The 20950-nt window shown below is 42.9% G+C and overlaps 2 protein-coding genes across 3 annotated transcripts in view; both read left to right on the forward strand.

Moving 5' to 3' along the window:
* The window catches only part of Lpcat2 (lysophosphatidylcholine acyltransferase 2), a 64548-nt gene extending 43807 nt beyond the window's left edge, over nt 1-20741 (forward strand). The window contains exons 12-15 of one of the 2 annotated variants that reach the window (XM_075976881.1): nt 12248-12346; nt 16100-16235; nt 18760-18935; nt 19842-20741. In XM_075976881.1, coding sequence (XP_075832996.1) covers nt 12248-12346; nt 16100-16235; nt 18760-18935; nt 19842-20069 — 639 coding nt within the window. In that variant the 3' untranslated portion in view covers nt 20070-20741. Of the gene's footprint in view, nt 1-12247; nt 12347-16099; nt 16236-18759; nt 19191-19841 lie in introns of those variants that run through there. The other variant, XM_075976882.1, reaches the window with a different exon arrangement.
* Nucleotides 1975-2727, forward strand: Capns2 (calpain small subunit 2). Its single transcript, XM_075977908.1, has one exon. It carries the CDS (start codon nt 1975-1977, stop codon nt 2725-2727), a length of 753 nt encoding a protein of 250 aa, XP_075834023.1.
* Nucleotides 20742-20950: the final 209 nt, after the last annotated feature.

Here is a 20950-nt window from a genome sequence, read left to right on the forward strand (position 1 = left end):
GAAGATACTCTGATTATCATTTTTCAGATTTGAAATAAGTAATAAAATAATTACTAAGTAATAAAATAATCATGCTGTGTGTGTGTGTGTGTGTGTGTGTGTGTGTGTGTGTGTGTGTGTGTGACTGTGACTGTAACGACTCTGTGGGTGTGTGTACATGTTGAGGCCAGAGGTTGATGTTGGTGTCTTCCTTAGTTTACCCTCTACTTTACCATTTGAGACAATGTCTCTCACTGAACCTGAAACTTACTGATTCGGCCAGACTGGTTGACCAGCAAGCCCAGGGATCCTGTTGTCAGTACCTCCCTCCCCAGAGCTGGATGGCAGGTGTGTGCTGTGGCACCTGGGTTTTTACATGGTTTCTTGAGATCCAAACTGAGGTCCCTGTGTTCTCCACACTTTACTGACTGAACTATCTCCTTAGTCGTTAAGCGATACAATAGTTTAACCGTTAAGTCCTAGCCATCTTTCTCTGAATTCACCAGTGGAACTCTCAAAGCGCCATGGAGGACATGAGTTCAGATGTAGCATATCGAAGGTGGGCTTTCTCAGAGTGTTGTCTGAGACCCACCTACCACACGCTGACTTCTGAAAATGCTTGTTAGAAATATATACTTGAATCTCACCAATGTAATCTTGGAGAAAGAAAACAGACAAGGAAGCCAGACCAATTAGTGGAAATGGGAGGAGAACCGTAAGTGCTAATTTTACAGAAATAGCAATTAGTGCAAGAGCAACCGTGTTCCACCCGTCTGGATAACGTAGACAACGTAGAGTCATTCTTAGAAAGACTTGGCGTGCCATGACTGAATCTGCAGACTCAGAAAAACCTCTAAAGTCCTAAGGTTCTTTTTCTATTAATGACCCAATGAAGCAGTCTTTAAAAAGAAAAAGATTTTATTTGATCTGTAACTCTGTGTGTGTGTGTGTGTGTGTGTGTATGTGTGTTTATGTATATATGCCTGCATCTCCCACTGAGGCCAGAAAGGGGTATCAGATCCCCAGAAACTGGAATTAAAGGAGATTGTTGCCTGATATGGGTGATGGGAACCAAACTTGGTTCTCTGCAGGAATAGTACTTGCTCTCAACTGCTGAGCCATCCCTCTAGCCCTAAAGGAATTAAGTTTGGACCCAAGTCAGTAACTTCTTTACAATGAAAGGCCCAGGGCATATGGCTTCACTGGCGAATTCCTTCAAACGTTTAAATAAGAATTTACACTGTGGGCTACGACACGCACACATTCTGCTCTTGTGGAGGATGAATTCACCTCTGACAGGCAATCAGCAGCTCACAGATGCCTGACTCCAGCACCACAGATTCCACAGAGGCATATGCATATATAGCATAGTTTGTATAAGTGTTAGCCTCCAAGAGGTCCCAAAAATAGTAATTAGGGACCCTATAGCTGACCTCCAGACAAAATTAATTTCTGAGGGTAGGATCTGGAGACTTTGACTGAAGAAGACCCCCCCCCCCCCCCGCCGCCACCAAGTTGTCTTTAAGAATTGGATTTTGAATTAAAAGAAGGACTGTGTCAAATTCCCAAGAATTTTCTTCAGTTTGATCCCTACAGTAAATATTCCTTGGTTAAAAAAATTGTTGATTTGACTCATTTACCTTCTCCTGTGAGGAAAATTCATGTCCTGTTTTGGATGCTAGCAAAAGTCAGAACACAATGCCATAGCAATGTATAGTTTTATATTTCCTATTTAAAATAATATTCTAACATGGACTATCTAAACATGAAAAAATAACTTCGTTGAGGCCCATGAAAATATGGCTGGTGCTAGGACCCAGCGGAACTCAGCAACTTCAGTTGGAGATGAACCATCTCCTGGGGTGTGGTACAGTTTTAAGCAGGTACAGAAAAGCCAGTTCTCCCACCTGTGCACTGCTCTGACTCCATTGCAGCTCTCTCCAAACTGTCTCCAGGATTTTCGCAGCGTTCACACCCGCTCGCTAACCCGCAGGCATGTTTCTGGCAAAGGCGATCCTGGAAGGGGCCGATCGGGGTCTTGGGGGGGCTCTTGGAGGCCTTCTTGGAGGAGGTGGTCATGGAGGAGGAGGAGGAGGCGGAGGCAACATCGGAGGGATTATTGGCGGGATTGTCAATTTTATCAGCGAGGCTGCTGCAGCTCAGTATACCCCCGAGCCGCCTCCCCCGCAGCAGCGGCATTTTACCACTGTGGAGGCCTCGGAGAGTGAGGAGGTCAGGCGGTTTCGGCAACAGTTTGCACAGCTGGCTGGACCCGACATGGAGGTGGGTGCCAGTGACCTGAAGAATATTCTCAACAAAGTCCTTGCGAAGCACAAGGATCTGAAGACCGACGGCTTTAGCCTTGACACTTGCAGGAGCATTGTGGCTGTCATGGACAGCGACACGACCGGGAAGCTGGGCTTTGAGGAGTTTAAATACCTGTGGAACAACATCAAGAAATGGCAGTGTGTCTTCAAGCAGTACGACAGCGACCACTCCGGCCTTCTCAGAAGCTCCCAGCTGCACGGAGCTGTGCAGGCTGCAGGCTTCCAGCTCAACGAGCAGCTCTACCTCATGGTCATCCGCCGCTATGCCGACGAGGACGGCAGCATGAATTTTAACAATTTCATCAGCTGCCTGGTCCGGCTGGATGCCATGTTTCGCTCATTCAAGTCTCTGGACCGTGATGCGGATGGCCAGATTCAGGTGTCCCTCCGAGAGTGGCTGCAGCTGACCATGTATTCTTGAAATGGGCACAGAGAGGGTGAGACCCACCATGGAAGAGAGGACTGCCGAAAGCCTGGCTGTGTGCACCACGGCTCATATTCTACCCACAGCTACCATTTCCTGGGGAGGGGGGAGCTCTTTTATAATGCTTCATATTCCTTCTTGATAATATAGTATTCATCTATACTGTACTGCCCAATTAAAACTAATTTTGGACAAAAAGCGTTCCAAGTTTGTATAATGACTTTTGAGAGGCAATTGTAGAGACGAGACGTGTATATGATGAGGAAGTACCAGTTGACTTTAAAAGGTTGTTGCTTATTGGTGAATGGATTAGCATTGTTTACCATCCTGGAATAAATCAGGAAAGCATCAGGGACTAGGTTTTCCCCTTGGAAAGCCGAGAAGGAAAGATTAATGTCTGTTTTACTCATAATTTCACATCTGGTCTTTATATTAGGAAGACGTCTACTTTCCAGAGAACTTTCTATATTGTATAGCAATACGTTCAAAAAAATGTAAGATTAGGCAGTTTTATCAAGGGGTATCAGTTTATAAAAAAAATAGAGGGCACATACCTAAAAGTCTAGCATCCTTTGGCTGCTTCCTAATGAGACAAACAGCAGCTTTGTGCTGGGTGTTTGTAAAGAACCAAGGACCAGAGGAATGAAAAGGTATTCCCATTGTTCAGAATGTCTTTAGCCATCTTAATGAGCCAAAATGATCACTCTTATGTTTACTTCAGACAAAACCAGGCGCACCCAGGGGATGTTAGTCAGCTCTTGTCCCATCTTGCCCAACCTAAGAGCAAGGAAAATTCCTTTGCTTATCTTTGGAAACAACAGGCAGGGAGGAAAAAAAAAAAGACCAGGCAAAACTCATAATTAACCCTCAGTGAAGTGGAGTATGAAGCGGCATAGACAACAAAGGTTGCTGACTTTTCTCGCAGTGGCTTGAGGTCCTGGCTGTAGATTAGCGTTGCAGGGAGAGGCCTTTAGCAGTGCCTGACTGACTCCTCCTCCAGATGAAGTGATTGTCTTCAGAACCCTCTTTAAGCTCTTCAGGTCATGCCAATGCCGAGGTGACAGACTTAAGCGTTGTAGATTATACCTTACTTCCCAGTGCTTTTCAAATCTGTCTCTGCCAGAACTGCCAAGCAGGTGAGTCGGTGCCACCTCCCTTCAAGAAAGGGAAGCTAGGAAAAGTGAGAGCCTACCACCCTGCCGCTGAGTTAACCGTGTCTTTTCTGGCATATAGCACTTTGCCTGATTTTATTATTTGGTGCAAGCTGTTTGTTACAACTTCAAGCAAAACCAAGGACCCAGAAGAGGCTGGGTTGCAAGTCTTTATCCATCCATTCCCCCGTCTTCAGTGGTTTTCACTCTCTGCTATGGTTAGTGCATTCTTTCCATCCTGGGCCACTTTGGAGAGTCCTTCTGAGATAAACACTAACTTAGAATAAAGTTGTAGCCATGGAAACAATGTAGCTGGCTTCTTAAGAGGTCTGGAGCTCATGTCAGAAAGCCCCAGTGATGTTGGGAGAGGTTGGCATTTGGCCACCGTGTGTACCATCACCTCCTTCGTGTAGTATTTATGAACTACCACACATGCAGTTCTGAACTGAGCCAAGCAGAGATCATATCTACTTTCTTGAAGGAACTTGTAATTTAACTTGGTCTGATAGTCTGCTTAGACCAGCTCTGGGTGTATAATCATGAGACCGCTGCTGCCAGCAACCTCACGTTCCTACCAACCTCACTGTTGTAGAATCAATCCACTAATACATCGGACATGGGAGCAGGAGAGTAGCCAGGAAAGGGAGAAAGCTGCCAAGATGTCTATCAGGACTTGGACTAGGTTTCTGATTTGATTTCCACACTGTGGTTGTAGAAGGGACAATGCAGAACTTGTATTTTCGCTCCAGATTTCATCATAACTGCCTTATAAAAGTTAAGGCTGTCATCGCATGATAGAAGTGGCGTTAAGTATTTCCCTCCATCCCCAGCTCAGGGAATACCTATTTCATGATTCTCCTCTAATGTGTGTGAAATACATCCAGAAGCCGCCTAAGTTTCTCTTCTGCCATCTTCTATGTTCATATAAAATTTATCCTACTAACCTCATTCACTGTTATGAACACTAGAAGACTCAGTTCACCCTCAAGATTGTCCTAAGCAGGCAAATCTTTGTCTGTTGCAATGAATCAAGAGCTCGAACAGTGACTGAATTTCTTAGTTTTCATTCAATAACTAACGTTTACAACTTCACTTTCAAGGCGAGAGAAAGTATTAATTTGCAGCTTTAAAAAAATGTGCTGGGGTGCTGTCATGGAGTCACATGTCTGTCTATGATCTTCACACTTGGGACAAAGGCTGGGGTCAGGAGTTCAAGTCAAGCCTTGACTATGTGATTAGTGAGTTTGAGACCAGCCTTGGTTACATGAGACCCTGTCTCAGCTCCTATAACTCCCATGCATAACTTACCCATTTCTGTATGGAAAACTGCTTATGGCCTGTGACGAAGGCTTTTGGTTCATCGACTCCATTGTCAGCGAGTGTCTAACATTAAAGAATACTATCAAAGCAGTAAGCTGAGAATGATAGTGAGAAGAATGTATAAAATTGTACTGTAAACATACATGTCAAAAAACTGCATATAACTTTGAAAACATATGTGCTATGTATCCAAAAGCAAGAAATTTCCAAAAAAACATTCATGATGTCTATGTCATCTTGAAGGTCACTTTAGGAATATGTTTTAGTTTTAAAGCTTTATGCCCATAGCGACCCTGTACTGAATGTGAATTGATCTTGAAGAATGGCAGAATTACTGTTTGAAAGTGCTCACATAACGCTAAGTATATTAAGGTAGTTTAAGTATAGTAAAATTGGTAGTGTTATTATATATGTGGTAGAAATATACTCTCAGTTGGAATACCCAAGTGATTGGAACAACTTTCCTTGGCTGTTTTGATAAGTAAGACAAACAGTGTCCTAATAATAGAGTTCCTCAGGGAATAATGTGTCATTACGGGTGGAGACTTAAAGCAGACCAGTAGATTATATTTTATGGGGATGTTTTGACTGTTACTCTAAGAGCATTGGTTATTTCTCATTCTCAAAGATTATATTAATTGTAACATAACAAAAGAAAAAAGAAAAACTGTCCTTGGGATGTAACCCCTTGTAAGATGGATTCAAAATCATATCCTTAAAAAAATCTGATTCTAAATGACAAAATACATTAAGTTGTAGAACAGCCTCGAAAAACTGATGCCTGAGAATCAGGCCATTTATTCCTCCTGAGATTTTTTTTAAATTTATTTTTATGTGTGTGGATGTTTTGCTGTGTACCATGTGTGTGCAATACCTGAAGAGGCCAGAAGAGGGCATCAGATTCCCCCATAGACTGAAGTTAACAAATGGTTGTTAGCTGCCATATAGGTGCTGGGAATTGAACGTGGGTGATGTGGGAGTGTCATATATCAATCTGTTGATTTCATTGGCTCTAAGCAATAAAGAAACTGCTAGGCCCATTTGATAGGCCCACCCTTAGGTGGGTGGAGTAAACAGAAGGGAAGGCTGGGAGGAAGAGGAAGTGAGGTCAGACTCCACAGCTCTCCTCTCGGGAGCAGACGCAGGAGAGACGCCATGCTACCTGCTCCAGGGAAGACGCACGCTATGAAGCTCCGACCCAGGATGGACTTAGGCTAGAATCTTCCCGGTAAGCGCACCTAGGGGCGCTACACAGATGATTAGAAATGGGCCAGGGCAGTGTTTAAAAGAATACAGTGTCCGTGTAATTATTTGGGGCATAAGCTAGTCGGACAGAGCCAGGCGGCTGGGGATTTGGGGACACAGCCCTGCCGCCCCTATTACTACAAATGACGCCCAGACGTGTGGCTAACTGAACCCACTGAAAGCCTGAGAAAGCTTGGGAAAGAGTAAAGCATGTTTTCTTGATTGTGACAATTTCTCTGGTCTACTCTGCTTGCCAGAGGCAAGCAAGCGCCTCATCTAAGAGAGGCTTCCTGACTCAGAGCTCCCCGCCTGCTCCTGGGCAGAAGGCAGAATCAGGCTTAGGCAGGCGGAAGAGCATGGCAGATTCCTGCCGCCATACAGAGACGTGTTTTCAGACTGCGCAGTGCTCTGCGTGTCAGATTTGGATGTAACTTGGATGAAAAGAATTTCTGTGCTGCATGCTCAGTCTCAGAATTAAAGTGCTGAGCACCGCTCCTACCTGGTGGCCCCAGAGCTAGCACAAAATGGTATGTCCTCCATTTTGAAATTTTCCTGACTCAGCAGCAGGAACAAACCTGTGTTGTTTTAAAATGCCGGCTTTCTGGGCCATCCTGCCAGGGCAAACTCTGAGTGTTTGAGGCAGGAGGGCCGGCTACAGAGAAAGGACTTGAGTGTTGTCTGTTGTAGCTTGCTGGCTGGCAGGGACCTTGAAATGCCAGTTGTGGCTATAAACATGGCTACAGTCAATACCTCAGCCATGAGGCTGGAAAGCTAAGGATCCAGCCGGCAAAGCCACGCCTTTAGTCCTACTGATATTCCTTGGTAAATTAAAGGCTCTTGTGGTCAGAAAAAGAGAGAGATACAGTAAAGAGAGATTCAAAGACAGAGAAAATTTCTGAATGGTTTACTGTGTGTTAAAAATATAGTCAGACTAAAAGTTAAAATTCTTAAAGTAAACCTCTGTGACTTCAAGGTGTGGTGGCACACGCCTTTAATCCCAGTGCCTAGAAGGCAGAGACAAACAGATCTCTGTGAGTTCAAGGTGCAGTAGTGTACGCCTTTAATCCCAATGCCTGGGAGGCAGAGACAGGCGAATCTCTGAGAGTTCAAAGACAGCCTGGTCTACAGGGTTATTCCAGGTCAAAGATATGCGCTCAAAAAGCAAAAAGTTAACCTAGAAATGTTGCAGCTTAGCGCCTAGTGATTTAAAGGTGTAAATCAAAAGTGCTCCTGGATAGTAAAAAATTGCAGATTCACAATAGGACAGATTCAGACCACTAAATGAGTAACACTGTTGGATGAATGTACGTAGGCTTGGGAGAGAGAAGAAAAAGAATATAGAGAATAAAGTTAATGGTTTAAAAAGAAAAAAGTAAAAGTAAAGTCTTTAAAGAGACAGAGTACAGATAGTTATAGATATAAATAAAAATAAGCCGCGTAAAGATGGAAAATTCACAGAGAGTCTGGATTATGTACATTGTGTTTTCTTTAAAATTTTTGACTGTAAAGGAGCTAAGTACAGACAGACATTTCATTACATGGGCTGCCAAGCTAAACCAGAATGGATATAAGGGTATTATGATTTCAGAATTTGGATCTAAGGATATGATACTTTGGAAAAGAGATTCTTCTTTTGTTTTCACAGAGGATGAGACTCTATGGATTTCTTCTATTCCGATTTGGTATGATGGACCACGTCCTCCTGAAGGGTTGCTGTGAACATCTTCAGAAAATTGCTTTGCTCAACTGCCAACTGAGATAAACCTGGCACACAGGTTACACCCTAAATAATCTGATTAACGACGCCCCCATTCAGCAGGAAGCAGTTTGGAGAGAAAAAACTGCGCCCATGTTCCCAAATATAGTTTATAAATGTTCTTTTACATTTAAAGGGGGATATGATATAGATATGAATAATTTGCATTAGTATACATTTTGCTTTATTGATAGAGATTTACGGTCAATTTTGTTATATGTATAAATGTTTCTGATGTAACTTTTACTTGATAACTGTTTTGTTATATGTAATTTTGCTATGTTAAGGTTAAAGCCTTCTTTTTTTTGTTTAAACAGAAAAAGGGGAAGTGATGTGGGAGTGTCATATATCAATCTGTTGATTTCATTGGCTCTAAGCAATAAAGAAACTGCTAGGCCCATTTGATAGGCCCACCCTTAGGTGGGTGGAGTAAACAGAAGGGAAGGCTGGGAGGAAGAGGAAGTGAGGTCAGACTCCACAGCTCTCCTCTCGGGAGCAGACGCAGGAGAGACGCCATGCTACCTGCTCCAGGGAAGACGCACGCTATGAAGCTCCGACCCAGGATGGACTTAGGCTAGAATCTTCCCGGTAAGCGCACCTAGGGGCGCTACACAGATGATTAGAAATGGGCCAGGGCAGTGTTTAAAAGAATACAGTGTCCGTGTAATTATTTGGGGCATAAGCTAGCCGAGCCGAGCCAGGCGGCTGGGGTGTTTGGGGACGCAACCCTGCCGCCGCCCCTATTACTACACGTGGGTTCTCTGGAAGAGCAGCCAGTGTTCTGAAATGTTGGTGGATGTTTCTTTCCCACATGGAGACTTAATATTAATTACAAATGCTCCATCAATACCTCAGGCTTGTTACTAGTTAACTCTTACATGTTAATTAATCCATATTTCTTATCTATACTTTGCTACATGTCTAGGTACCTTTCCTCAGTATGGCATGTTCATCTTGCTTCTTTCTGTGTGTGCTTGTGGCTCCTCCTTCTCCTTCCCAGCATTCTCAGTTTGGCTCTCCCGTCTAACCTTATTCTGTTCAGCTCTTGAATAGTCAGCTTCTTTATTCACACAGTGAGTAGGGATATTCCATACTAACTGCAGAGTGGTCTTCCTGGGCCTCCTCCTGAGATTTCAACAGTTAATATAAAGACGAGTTACTTGGACTTCCCATTGCTCCTAGAAGCCAGGGCAGCAGGTCAAAGGTGTTGGGTGACTAGACTCCCTGTGACTCCTCCCATACTCTTTTCTGATGCTGCTGACTTCCAGGAAAGGGACAAAATCCAAGCTAGGGCTCACTGAAGCTTGGCCATGCTTCTTTTTGCAGTGATTCAGGGTAGCTCTCTGGCTATTCCTCAGCTCTGCTTGGCAAAAGATGTGAAGAAATGACTAGGACCTTCCATGGAAAGGTTTATTTCTTCATTTACATGTAGCTATGAAATACATTTTAAGACCAGGTGCTATTATTAAGTTTATAATTCTTCCTGGGGAAGTTTGAAGGAAACCGCCATAGATTTATGGAACAATTTTTTTAAAAAAAATCACAAAACCGATTCAAAAATATGAAAGTTCAAAGAATGCATGTTGTTATATAATATTTTGTCCATTTAAAAATATACTTTGTCAAACTCTTAAGTTTGAATGGTTGATGATCAAATTAAATTTAAATTTAATTGCAGTTATAGAAATAGTGAGTTTTATTAACTTGAAATGAAACACGTGCCAGCTTCATTGGTGGTTTCTACAATTTCCTCCAGTTCTGAAGTTTATTATACTGATTTAAAGCCTCAGTAGTATGTTATTAATCCAATAAAACAATCTCTCCAAGTAATTTCCATGCTGGTTTTTCCTCCTTCGCATTACTGGAAAGAAAAACTGCATATTCTTTCTCATGTGAGTCAAGGGTCTACCATATTATGATCATATCAATCAAAAAATGTGTCTACTAAAGACTGCTTATCCGCCATATACTAGTGTAAATTTGGGCGCTAGCACATTGCCTTGTTCCTAGTGGTCATAGGAAGGGTCTGTTATGTTTTTGTTTCTGCAAGAAGAGCCGTGGTGCTTGACCTGCGTTCCTCACAGGGCCAGTGGTGTAGTGAAGACTGGCCGTTCATGATGCCATTCTTGCTCAGGGAAAGTCAACTGTGTAGGAAGCTTATCTATGTTGGGCAATTTTGTCGTGGTCCAGATGAGCTCCTCAGTGTCTAAGACTCTCCAAAAACATTGTGTACAGTACGTGGAGAATTGAGTGGTGATGGCGTCACAAGAAGTATATTGTGCTCCTTCATACGCTGTCTCCTTTGACACTTCCGTGGTGATGGCGTCACAAGAAGTATATTGTGCTCCTTCATACGCTGTCTCCTTTGACACTTCTGTGGTGATGGCGTCACAAGAAGTATATTGTGCTCCTTCATACGCTGTCTCCTTTGACACTTCCGTGGTGATGGCGTCCAGATGTTCACTGTGGCAGTGACTACCTGGACTATGTGATATCGGTTAGACACTTCATGTAGGTGCATCCAGCTGAATGTAACTTATACAGCAGTAAAATCAATTTTTAAGTCTAGTTATTCTCAAGGTGGTTTCTTGGCAAATGGAGAAGATGAATGACTTCAGCCTTTGTCTTAGAAATAAACCCTAATACTTGGGGGAAATCTTAAAATTTCTGTTTCTGCTTTTTCTGGTGGGAACATGAAATGAGATTATTGTTCTTTTTAGTTTCCGCCCTGCAGTAAGATAAAGTAATAGGAAAAAAGCGATTTGACTTTTTGATGTTTGAGAGGCGGAGGAAAACCTCCCTAGAAAATGTGCTTTCAGAGAACCTCCCACCGCGTCAGGGCTTTCCAGACACCCCTTCTCTCGAGTGTTCCTGCTGATTGTGTCTAGATGAAGATCCGTGCTTGATGATGCCGAGTGCCCTTTATTAATCTGTGAGATTGAATGTTGCTCTGGCCTTGTTGTCCCTGGTGCGGAGTTTATCGGGAGATTCGTCACTTGGGAGTTGTGCCGCCAAAATGATTGTCACATCTAGGATTCTTCTAGAATTCTGCTCACCTTCTCCCTCTTCCATCTTTCCGCTCACCTCCATCTCATTCTCCCTCGTTTCCTCTGGTGTCTGTTCTCTCCTCCTGAGTTGTCCCTTGTGTTCTAACCTACCTCTCCTCCTTCTTTTTTTTCCCTATTTGAGACAGGGTTTCACCCTGTAGCCCTGGCTGTCCTGGAACTCACTATGTGGAACACGCTGGCCTCGAACTCAGAGATCCACCTGCCTCTGCCTCCTGAGTACTGGGCACCACCAAGCCTCGTTCTATTTTCTCTTTATTGTAAGCTCTCATTCTCTTGATAGTTGATGTGTGTGCCAGCCTGGGTCAGAGCCCCCCATCCTGTGCTTTCTGTTGTCGTCGTGACACCCTTCCTGGTCTATATCTTGCTAGTTAGGCTTAGTTTTCACTCACCCCACAGTACAGGTGCTTCTGGAACCACAAATCATCAAAATCCTCAAGAGGTTGTTGGGTTTGTCATATCAGCTCCTGGTTTATTCCAAAGTCAGCCAGAAAACTAAAGAATGCATCTTAATTAATGCCTCAGTGTCCCTTTTTCCTTTCACTTCCATTTTCTGTGGTAATAAACAGAAAGGTTGTTTATTAACCTTCCAGGACCTTTTGGGAATCCTCTGGTGCAGGCCATCTTGGCAGGACCGTTTGCACCATGGACTCAAAGCTTTATTTCCACTAAGGATTAAAGTCTTAGTCCCTGTTTCCCCAAAGGGTCCTCATCAAAGCAGTTCCAAACTTAGGAACCACAGTGAGTGTTAGTGTATCACTTTACATGGCCTCAGGGGTAAGTATTTATCGTTACTATTGGTTATAACTCTACTGAACTGGCATCGGGTGGTCCTTCCCTCGCCGTCCTTCTCGGGAAAACTTCTCTTCGCAGTGTCCCAGCGCGTGATGCTGCCGTGCTGCGCAGCATGCTTGTGCTTCGCCTCGTGTGATTAGTGCTAATTCGATAACCACCTTCCTAACTGATGGCTATCTTCACAGAATAATGACGGCAGTATTGACTTCCGAGAGTATGTGATCGGCCTGGCTGTCCTGTGCAACCCCGCCAACACGGAAGAGATCATCCAGGTGGCATTTAAGGTACTGCCAACCCCACTGACCACATCTCGGCTGGCCTTGGAAATACGTGTTGACTCTAACTCCATTACTGGAAGAATCGGTGAATCTGTTTCCCGAGTTTATAGATCTGCTGTGACATGTTCGGGAGGGTAATGTGATTAAGTCAATTGCCACTGAGACTAAAGAAAACACAGGCATCCATTTAGGAAGCAGCCTAGGTGTGAGCATCAGGATGGAAGAGTGGGTGCTTTAGCTAATTAAAGTTGTTTCTTTTAAGGCCTCTTTTGAAGTTCTGAAGTAAGATAGATATAGATATATAGATATAGATAAATACCACTCCCTGTCCCACATCCTAATTCATCTAGAAAGTTCTGATCTGTCCTTATTTTGCATCTGCTAGATTATTCAGTTGGCTGGAGTTTATTCAAGTGTTAGAGTTTATATTGTGTGGTGATGTCAGACCATCACCATAAATGTCCCAGTCTACCCTGCTGATCTTACTGTGATATCCGACATATTTCCAGTGTAGTGCGGGGATCTAAATTAGGAGAGAAAAGTCTTTCTTATCCCCAGCAAAGCTTGAGGAAAGATCCAGACTGCACTTGCCACTTACACACGGTATACACCAAAGTGCATGTCCCGAGAGTGGGGACCCATCATCTGTTAGCATCTCATCGTGGTCTTTTCCTTCGAGTTCTAAGCTCGTGGGGCATCGCTCAGCTGCCTTCATCTCCCCACTGACCTCGCAAAGCTGAGTTCATTGTCTTGTTCAGTGACGGTCTCAGCTTCCATGTAGCCTGAAAGCCAGTGATTTCTCTCCTATCCCCTCCTCTTCCTCTCTCCCTGGCTTTCTCCGAAACAGATCTCATTGTGGTTCCAACAAGCCTTTCCCCTTCTCTATTATCCGGCCAAGACTCCGTGTGTGTGTGTGTGTGTGTGTGTGTGTGTGTGTGTGTGTGTGTGTGTTTTAGAGGCCACCAGGGATGGTGTTCTTTCCTTATTGGATGTACCCCTGAGGACACTTTCCATTGCAGATTGTTTTAAACTGAGCGAACTGGATGTAAAGAACCCCGGGTGACTGGTGATGAGCATGATGCAGGGGCCAGATACTTTCCCAAAATGTCAAACCTTCAGCTTTTAAACTTACTCATCAAAAACCTGAAATGACACATAGAGCTAACTTATTCCAATCCAGACATCTCCGTTTCTGTTTTGGAGTTGTATGTGTAATTACATGTTTAGCTGAGCAAATGGTCACTCTTGGTTTGCAATGAAAGTCCCAATAGAAAATCTGGCCCTTCATCACAGTAATGACTGTTTTTAAAGAAACCATGAAAACCTTGACCAGCCTAGACCTTGGTTTGATGATGGAAGAGGGAAGAAAGGAAGACTTAACATCTATAATTAGCTCATTTTTTTCCTATGGCAAGGGTCATGCTTTACATTGGTTTTAATTTACGTCTCTTTATGTATTTATTTATCTACCTTTTTTTTTTTTAAATTTTGAGACAAGGTCTCACTCTGTAGCCCAGGCTGGCTCAAACTTGACATACTTCTACCTCAGCCCCTTGAGTGTTAGGATTACAGGTTCCACCACACCTAGCTCACACTGGTTATCTGAAGCTGATTTTTGGTATGTTTTGTTTTGAGAATATTTCACGTATTTTTTTGTTTTCAGTTAGTTACATACTTTCATAGTGTATAGAATCCCATCGCATCTTTTCTGTGGTAAGCCCATTATAGCTCACTTCCCATCTTTTCTTTCCTCTTTTACACTGAGCTCTACAGGTAGAATAGTAGAGGTGTGGCTGAGCCTGGCAGTTACTGTTTGAAGTCTAGGATGTATTAGGAACCTGTGGTCTACAGCTTATGAAAACCTGCGAGTTCACACCTCTTTCCAGCCACCTTCATCACCCCCAGTTAAACAAAAACAAAAAAACTCAACAGCAGGAAATGGGCCAGAAGCCTGTTCCCTTTTTGGGATAACAAATCCCAAATTGGAGCTATGGCTTTTCTTCGAGCTATGGCTTTTTTTCTCTCACCCACTGTTAATTATCCACTTACGGTTCTTTCCATGACTATCAGACCTTACTAACGGCAATTGTTCCATGTCTTTGATCTAACGTTTGGTCTGAAATATAGATGCCAAGCACTGGGGCCTTTCCGTACTGACGACAGCATTTGCTGGCTCTGCCATCTACAGGTTGCATGCCCTGGGACAGAACCTGCTACCTTCATTGGGCCTCAGCTGCCGCATGTCTAAGAGGGCTAACATTGGCACCTGTTGCCATAGTGTATTGGGAACATTAAGGATTCATACGTGTAAAGGGAACTGGATACCTCTGGCCAGTGCCTGTAAAGAATAGGTTCTAATTAAATATTCTATTTTGATTATTGGTTATCCAGCATTTACTCCTCTTTCACTGCTTGGCTGTTGGCCTTCCCAGCCCACTGCTTTGCTTTCCACCTATAAATGTAATCGCCTCTCGTGCCTGGTGTTATCTCATTTCTGCTGCCCTCTCTTCTGTAACTTCTTAGAAATGCCCATGCCAGCTGCCGTCGCCAATCTCTTGTTGGTCCCTTGACTCTCATTACCACTTCCCCTTTGGTTCTCTGAAACTGGAAGCCTCTCATCTCCAACTTACCAAATCTAGCAAATAGTTTGCTCTCCTTGGTCATCCAAGTAGTCTGGTGCCTGTTTCCACTGTCAAGTCTTCTTCTACTAACTCCTTCTGTTAGCTTCAGTTGACACACACCTGTCTAATGCCTGGTGTCAGTTTCCACCGTCAAGTCCTGTTCTATTAAACCCTCTGTTAGCTTCAGTTGGCACACACTTGTCTGATCCTTCTAAGCCTCAGTTCCTCTTCTGCCCATCTCTCAATGGTGGCTGGCCCAGGGCTGGTTCTTCACTCCATACCCTCTCTGCAGACGAGCTGCACACGCCCCTGGTTCAGTTCTTACCCGAATTTCTACCTGGAAACTTATAATCCCTTGAGTTCATAACTGATTCCTTTTTCCCCTTTCTTACTTACTCCTGGCACCTCTAACTCAGATTTAACTTTTCTAGGCACAACTCTTATCTCATTTGGCAGTAGTTACACCTGTTTTCCTCAGTTACCCAACTAGAAAACTCTGGCTCTTTGGCTCCTTCCCATCGCTACAAACCTTTTCTTCAGCCTGTGTCTGCGCTGTGTGTACAATCTGTCCTTCCTGTCCTGCTTGTCCACCCTAGCCTCACTTGGTCTTCTTGCTTGGGAAAGGCTCCTGCCCCCATACTGTCCTGCACACTATGTCTGCTTCAGAGGCCTCCTTCAGAAGACATGTGATTAACCTCTTCCCTTCGCAAGTATTAGGTGGGGCCCTATACATCCACCATGATCTGGATCTAGCTTCTCCATCAGTCTCTGGACTTAAGTCCCAGGGACTCACCTGCCATTCCTTTTATCATCTGGGAACTTCTCTTTACATTATGAGAGCCAACTGTAATGACAGCCTTGTGGACCTCCCTGGGTGAGAGTCATCAGGTCCCTCCAGGGCTCCCACATCTTTTAGTACGTACTATTGGCATGGCCCCAATTCTGGTTCTGCCTCTTTCCACTACCAAACTACTGTAGGCATTTAAGTCTTACAAGAGGAACAGAGACCATTCTCCCGCTGTCCCCTCTTGCATGTATATACATTAATATATGCATAGTGCATATATATCTTGTACAGTAACTATTTCCATTATTAAAGGCTTTACTTTGCCACTTCCGTGTGCTGTTTCCCTTGCAGCTCTTCGACGTTGACGAGGATGGCTACATAACAGAGCAGGAGTTCTGCACCATTCTGCAGGCTTCTCTTGGAGTGCCTGACCTTGATGTTTCCGGTCTCTTCCGGGAAATTGCCCACGGGGACTCTGTTTCCTACGGTGAGTAGGCAATCCCACTCCCCACTCATTTATGATGAGAGCATCTGGGCCTTGAACTGAGAGTCAGATGAGTGGGTTTCCTTGGCTGACTGTTGGTAACAGCAATGATGATGGTGGCTACAGCGTTGTTACGGTGGTGATAGTAACAGCTAATTATTGAAGACTCGCACACCAGGTTCTCTTTTATATTTTGCGTTTATAAACTTATTTAATCAGTGTCCTGGTTTTTATTTTATTTTTGTTTTTTCCACATCTGTGTTTGGCGAAGAACAAAAGATTTAAGTAGCTTTCTGAAGACTGTCTACCTGAAGATTGTCAGAGCCAGGGTTCAACAATTAAGAGTCTGGCGTTAGAGCCTGTACCATTGACGACACCTCAGTGCCTTTCCTATCTGCACTGAGTGTGGCTGCCCTGAGTGAGCTAGTCAAGCTAGGCTATAACTGCAGGGGAGGGGTATGGCCCAAGGCACCACGACAGTAGTAGCTAAATGACTTATGAAGGTCTATGTAGTAGTTTATATGGGCAGCCTTTGTCTTTGCCATCTTAGAGCATCCCCCATGAGGGAGTGGCCATAACAGAAGAAGGTCTGTAGTACTGTGGTGTAGATACAGACCCGTGCGCTGGCTTCTCCTTCATCCTGATGGCTCAGAACCCTACATCAAAACAATGGTGGTAGATCGCTTTCCCTCTCTTCCCCAGTGTGGTCTTTCAGAAACGTGGAGGCCTAGGTGATTGTTTCCTGCTTAGCTTTGATGTGGTCCTGGATGCCCGGCCAGCTTATCTTCCCCAAGCTTTCGCCTCCGGCTGGAGGGACACTAACTACCTAATTACATTGTCCTGATGGTGTTCCCAGAGGTTCAGCTTATTCATGCTTACGGGATGGGGAAATCAGGTCAGATACTTCTCTGACTCTGTGTTTAGTTACTGGCCTTTTGTCTGCCCCATATTCTCTTTGAGATAATTACATATAGAGGGCTATGAATCTGTTGAGGTCATAAAAAAAAACCTTCAAAAACTCATGTAAACTAAATTTTCTTTGGGCATTTGCTTCCATGATACTCTCTATTATTCTAAATACCAGTTTTTAAAGCTTATTTTTCTATGTATATGTTTATTTCTATGCCTCTGTGAGTTTGTGTGCGCCATGTGCATGCAGTGCCCACTTAGGCCAGAAGAGGGCATCGGATCCCCTGGAACTGGAGTTGTAGTCAGTAGTGAGCTAGCATGTCGGGGTTGGGAACCACTGAGCCTTTTCTCTACCCCCAGAACTACCAAATTTTGACGAAGTGTTTCATTGAAAGATAATAATTTTTTAACTATATTAAAATTATTTGTGATGGCCATACTCTGGTTAGCTTAATAATCTGTTAGATGCTAAATTGTTTGGTAATTTTTTAAAGATTTATTTATTTTATGTATAGGAGTTGTAGTTGTTTGTGGACCGTATGCCTATCTGGTGCTCACAGAAGTCAGAACAGGGCAATGGATCTCCTGGTCCTAGAGTTATGGACGATTGTGAACTGCCATGTGGATGCCAGGAATCAAAGCTAGGCCCTCTGCAAGAACAAGTGCTCTTGACTGATGAGACGTGTCACCGGTCCCAGGAGATCTTTTTCTTTTTTTAATTAAAAATTTTAATATAATATATTCTGATCATAAATAATATATTTAATTGAAAATTTATATATACACATATATATGTAGATAGAGATAATTTTTAGCATATTCGCTTCTCATGGTCTCTTTCTTTAACTCCCTCCAGGCCCTCTCAGTGCATCTCCCTTCCAACATTGCTTCCTTTTTTTTTTTTTAACGACTAACCACTGAGCCCAATTAGCACTGCACAAACGCACATGGGTGTGGGACCGTCCCCTGGGCCATGGGCTGTCTGGTGATCTACCAGTGGCTAGAGTTTAGTTTTGTTTTTCAGTTCAACCTTTTTCTTTTCAGAATACACACCATCTTTCCCTTCCCCTAATACTATGTTCATCCAAAGTTTACAAAATATTTGAGGAATTTAAGTAGTTTTTAAACTAAGTGTTGACATTTTTTTACTTTGGTCTACGTGTTTGGGCATCCTATAAGTGAGCTTTGTGTCCGGCATTTTTCACTCAGCGCACGTAGTCCTAATGCATCATCATTGGCCACTCGCTTGCACTGCGGTCATGGTGCTCCATGACTATGCTACAGTTTCATTTGTTGCTGCTGTTGAAAGACATCTGAACTCTTTTCTTTCTTCCCTGTTATGAATGATATTGGCAGGAACATTCTCATACCTGTCCCCAGGTGTAATTCACAGTTTCCATAGGTTGTATACCTCAGAACAGAATTAGTGAGTCGCTAAAAATATGTGTCTGTCACTTGACTATTGCAGAGTGGTTGTACAGTTTATGATGTCATCAGAAGTTTTTTGAGTCGAGTAACAGTATTCTGCAGTCATTGTATGGTTAAGATCTTTTGTTACGTTTCATCATGCCAAAAGAAGAAACACCCTAATTTATTGATTTTTTTTTCTTCCTTCTAGAGGAATTCAAAAGTTTTGCCCTAAAGCACCCAGAATATGCCAAGATCTTTACAACGTACTTAGACCTCCAGACAAGCCATGTGTTTTCATTGCCAGATGAAGTCCAGACAGCTCACTCTGGGGCCAGTAATAAAGTCAGCCCTGAGAAGCATGAGGAGGGCGCCTCGGACAAAAAGGTCGATTGAGTCGGTGTCCCCATGAGGAAAGCTCTCCTTCTGCCTGTCGCTGGGAAGGTGTTTGTTGACAGCATTCATTGGACGTGTGCTTAGCAACTAATGATGTTCAAAACAGAAAGCTTTTTTACTAAAATGACATATTTTCTTCCTAAAATGCTTTTATTAAGCTGCATCTATCAAGTAAGTTCTTTTTGTCTTATGTTGTGCTCTTACTGGTTGCTTTAACTGGCAATAAATACTGTATATTTTTGTGAATTTTTCAGTTCAGTTTTCATAATAAACTCACTGGTCTTCCTCTGTATTGGCCAACATTGGTCAACACTGTGAGTTTAGCAAGTACAAGTGGTTTTCAGTTCTTCCACATATAATAATACTGTGTTTTCTCTAATTGCTTCCCTTTCTGGAAGTAAGGATAAGGAATCTGGAAAGCATGGCAGAATTTTGTATTTTTATCTTTGCAGGTTTATTTCCCCATTTAGATTTCAGTTTCCTCGGTCACTGGCCAGGAGCGGGGAGCACATCCTTAGCTAGATGTCGCCTTCTAAGAGTGCACACTTCCCTTGAGATGCATCTCTATTGCAAGCTTTTTTTTTTCAAATGCCTCCTAAGGTCATCAGGTCCTTTTCTGCTATCCATAGTATAAAAGGGACCGTGTTTCAAAATGACCGCAGTGGCCACAACTGAGTGGGAATTGCCTTATTGAAGGGAACAGTGATTGCCTAATGGGAAAATGAATTGTTTGCTACAGAGTTGAATTGAATTTGAGTTGGCTGGTTCTGAAGGTAGCACTTTCCCAACAGATAAATCAGATTTGTTCATCTATTTATATAATGGTCAAATTAGTATATTTTACCATCCAATTCAAGAGAGAGTTTTATTGTGTTTAATTTTCCTCTCAAACTTTAGAGTTTGTCAGAACTATCCACATGGAAAACAGATGCTTCCAATGTATCACCAACAGCCAAGAAATCCAAAAGCTTGGTTTGTCAATGCGTGGCCACAGTCTACACCCAGGCAGAAATCCAACAGCAACGTAGCCCCTCTATGTTAGGTGAAAATTTCTCCAAATTCCATTTTTATGGGGACCCGTGTCTGCATGCTCTTAATATCACTTACATTTGCGATTTCGAATGAAGGACCAATTTGTTAAAAGAATGTACAAAAATAATTGGTTACTGTTCTGCATTTAAGTCTTTGATACCAAATGCTTTGCTCTGGCTAGGTTTCAGAATCTACTAGCCAGTCTGCCTCAAGTTAGAGTTTTCAAGTCCGTTTTGAGGCTCTGAAGTTTCTGGGATGCGTTGGAGACTACATTTAATCAAGGGGCCGAGATTCTGAACTACTTTCACACACGAAGCAGGTGTTTTCTAAGTTAACGACTAAATACATACTTGGATATTTGAGCAGCAAAGTTTTATTCTTAAGTATATGTAATTATTTACATGTGTATTAAAGCACTTTTAAGAGGCGTTAGAGGAGCTGAACCAATTGCTTAAGTAATTAATTATGCTAAGTAATGTTTACGCTGATGTCTGCCAGACACAGTAGATGTATGTACTCAGGTAAGCCCAGGAAGCCCACATGTTAATCCACTAATCACAGGAGAGTAACATTCGGAATTAGAGGCTTTCTGTGAGGCTCTCAGAAATGATACCATCATTTCCTTGTTTTTATACGTCAACTCCTGTCAGTATGGTGTTTCTATTTTACGGTTTCATCAATGAACAAACAAATTTGCAATGTAAAACTTGGCAACTACAAGGTTCTGGTTTTATGATGTTTATCTCAAATATACTTTTTTACTTAAAAATATCACAGTTTGAGTGTGAGTTTACATAATTATGGTTGTAGTTCATCGTTTTCTTTCATTTATTTTATTATGCTCTACTGCAAAAAACCCAGACTTTACCCAAAGTTATAGTAGTATTGGTCTTTAGATATGTTTATTTTTATTTTATGTTATGTGGGTGGTTTTGCCTGCTTGTGTGTCTGGGCATCATGTGTGTGCAGTGCCC

Source organism: Microtus pennsylvanicus, chromosome 6, assembly GCF_037038515.1.
Source record: "Microtus pennsylvanicus isolate mMicPen1 chromosome 6, mMicPen1.hap1, whole genome shotgun sequence".
In the NCBI taxonomy this organism is placed as follows: domain Eukaryota; kingdom Metazoa; phylum Chordata; class Mammalia; order Rodentia; family Cricetidae; genus Microtus; species Microtus pennsylvanicus.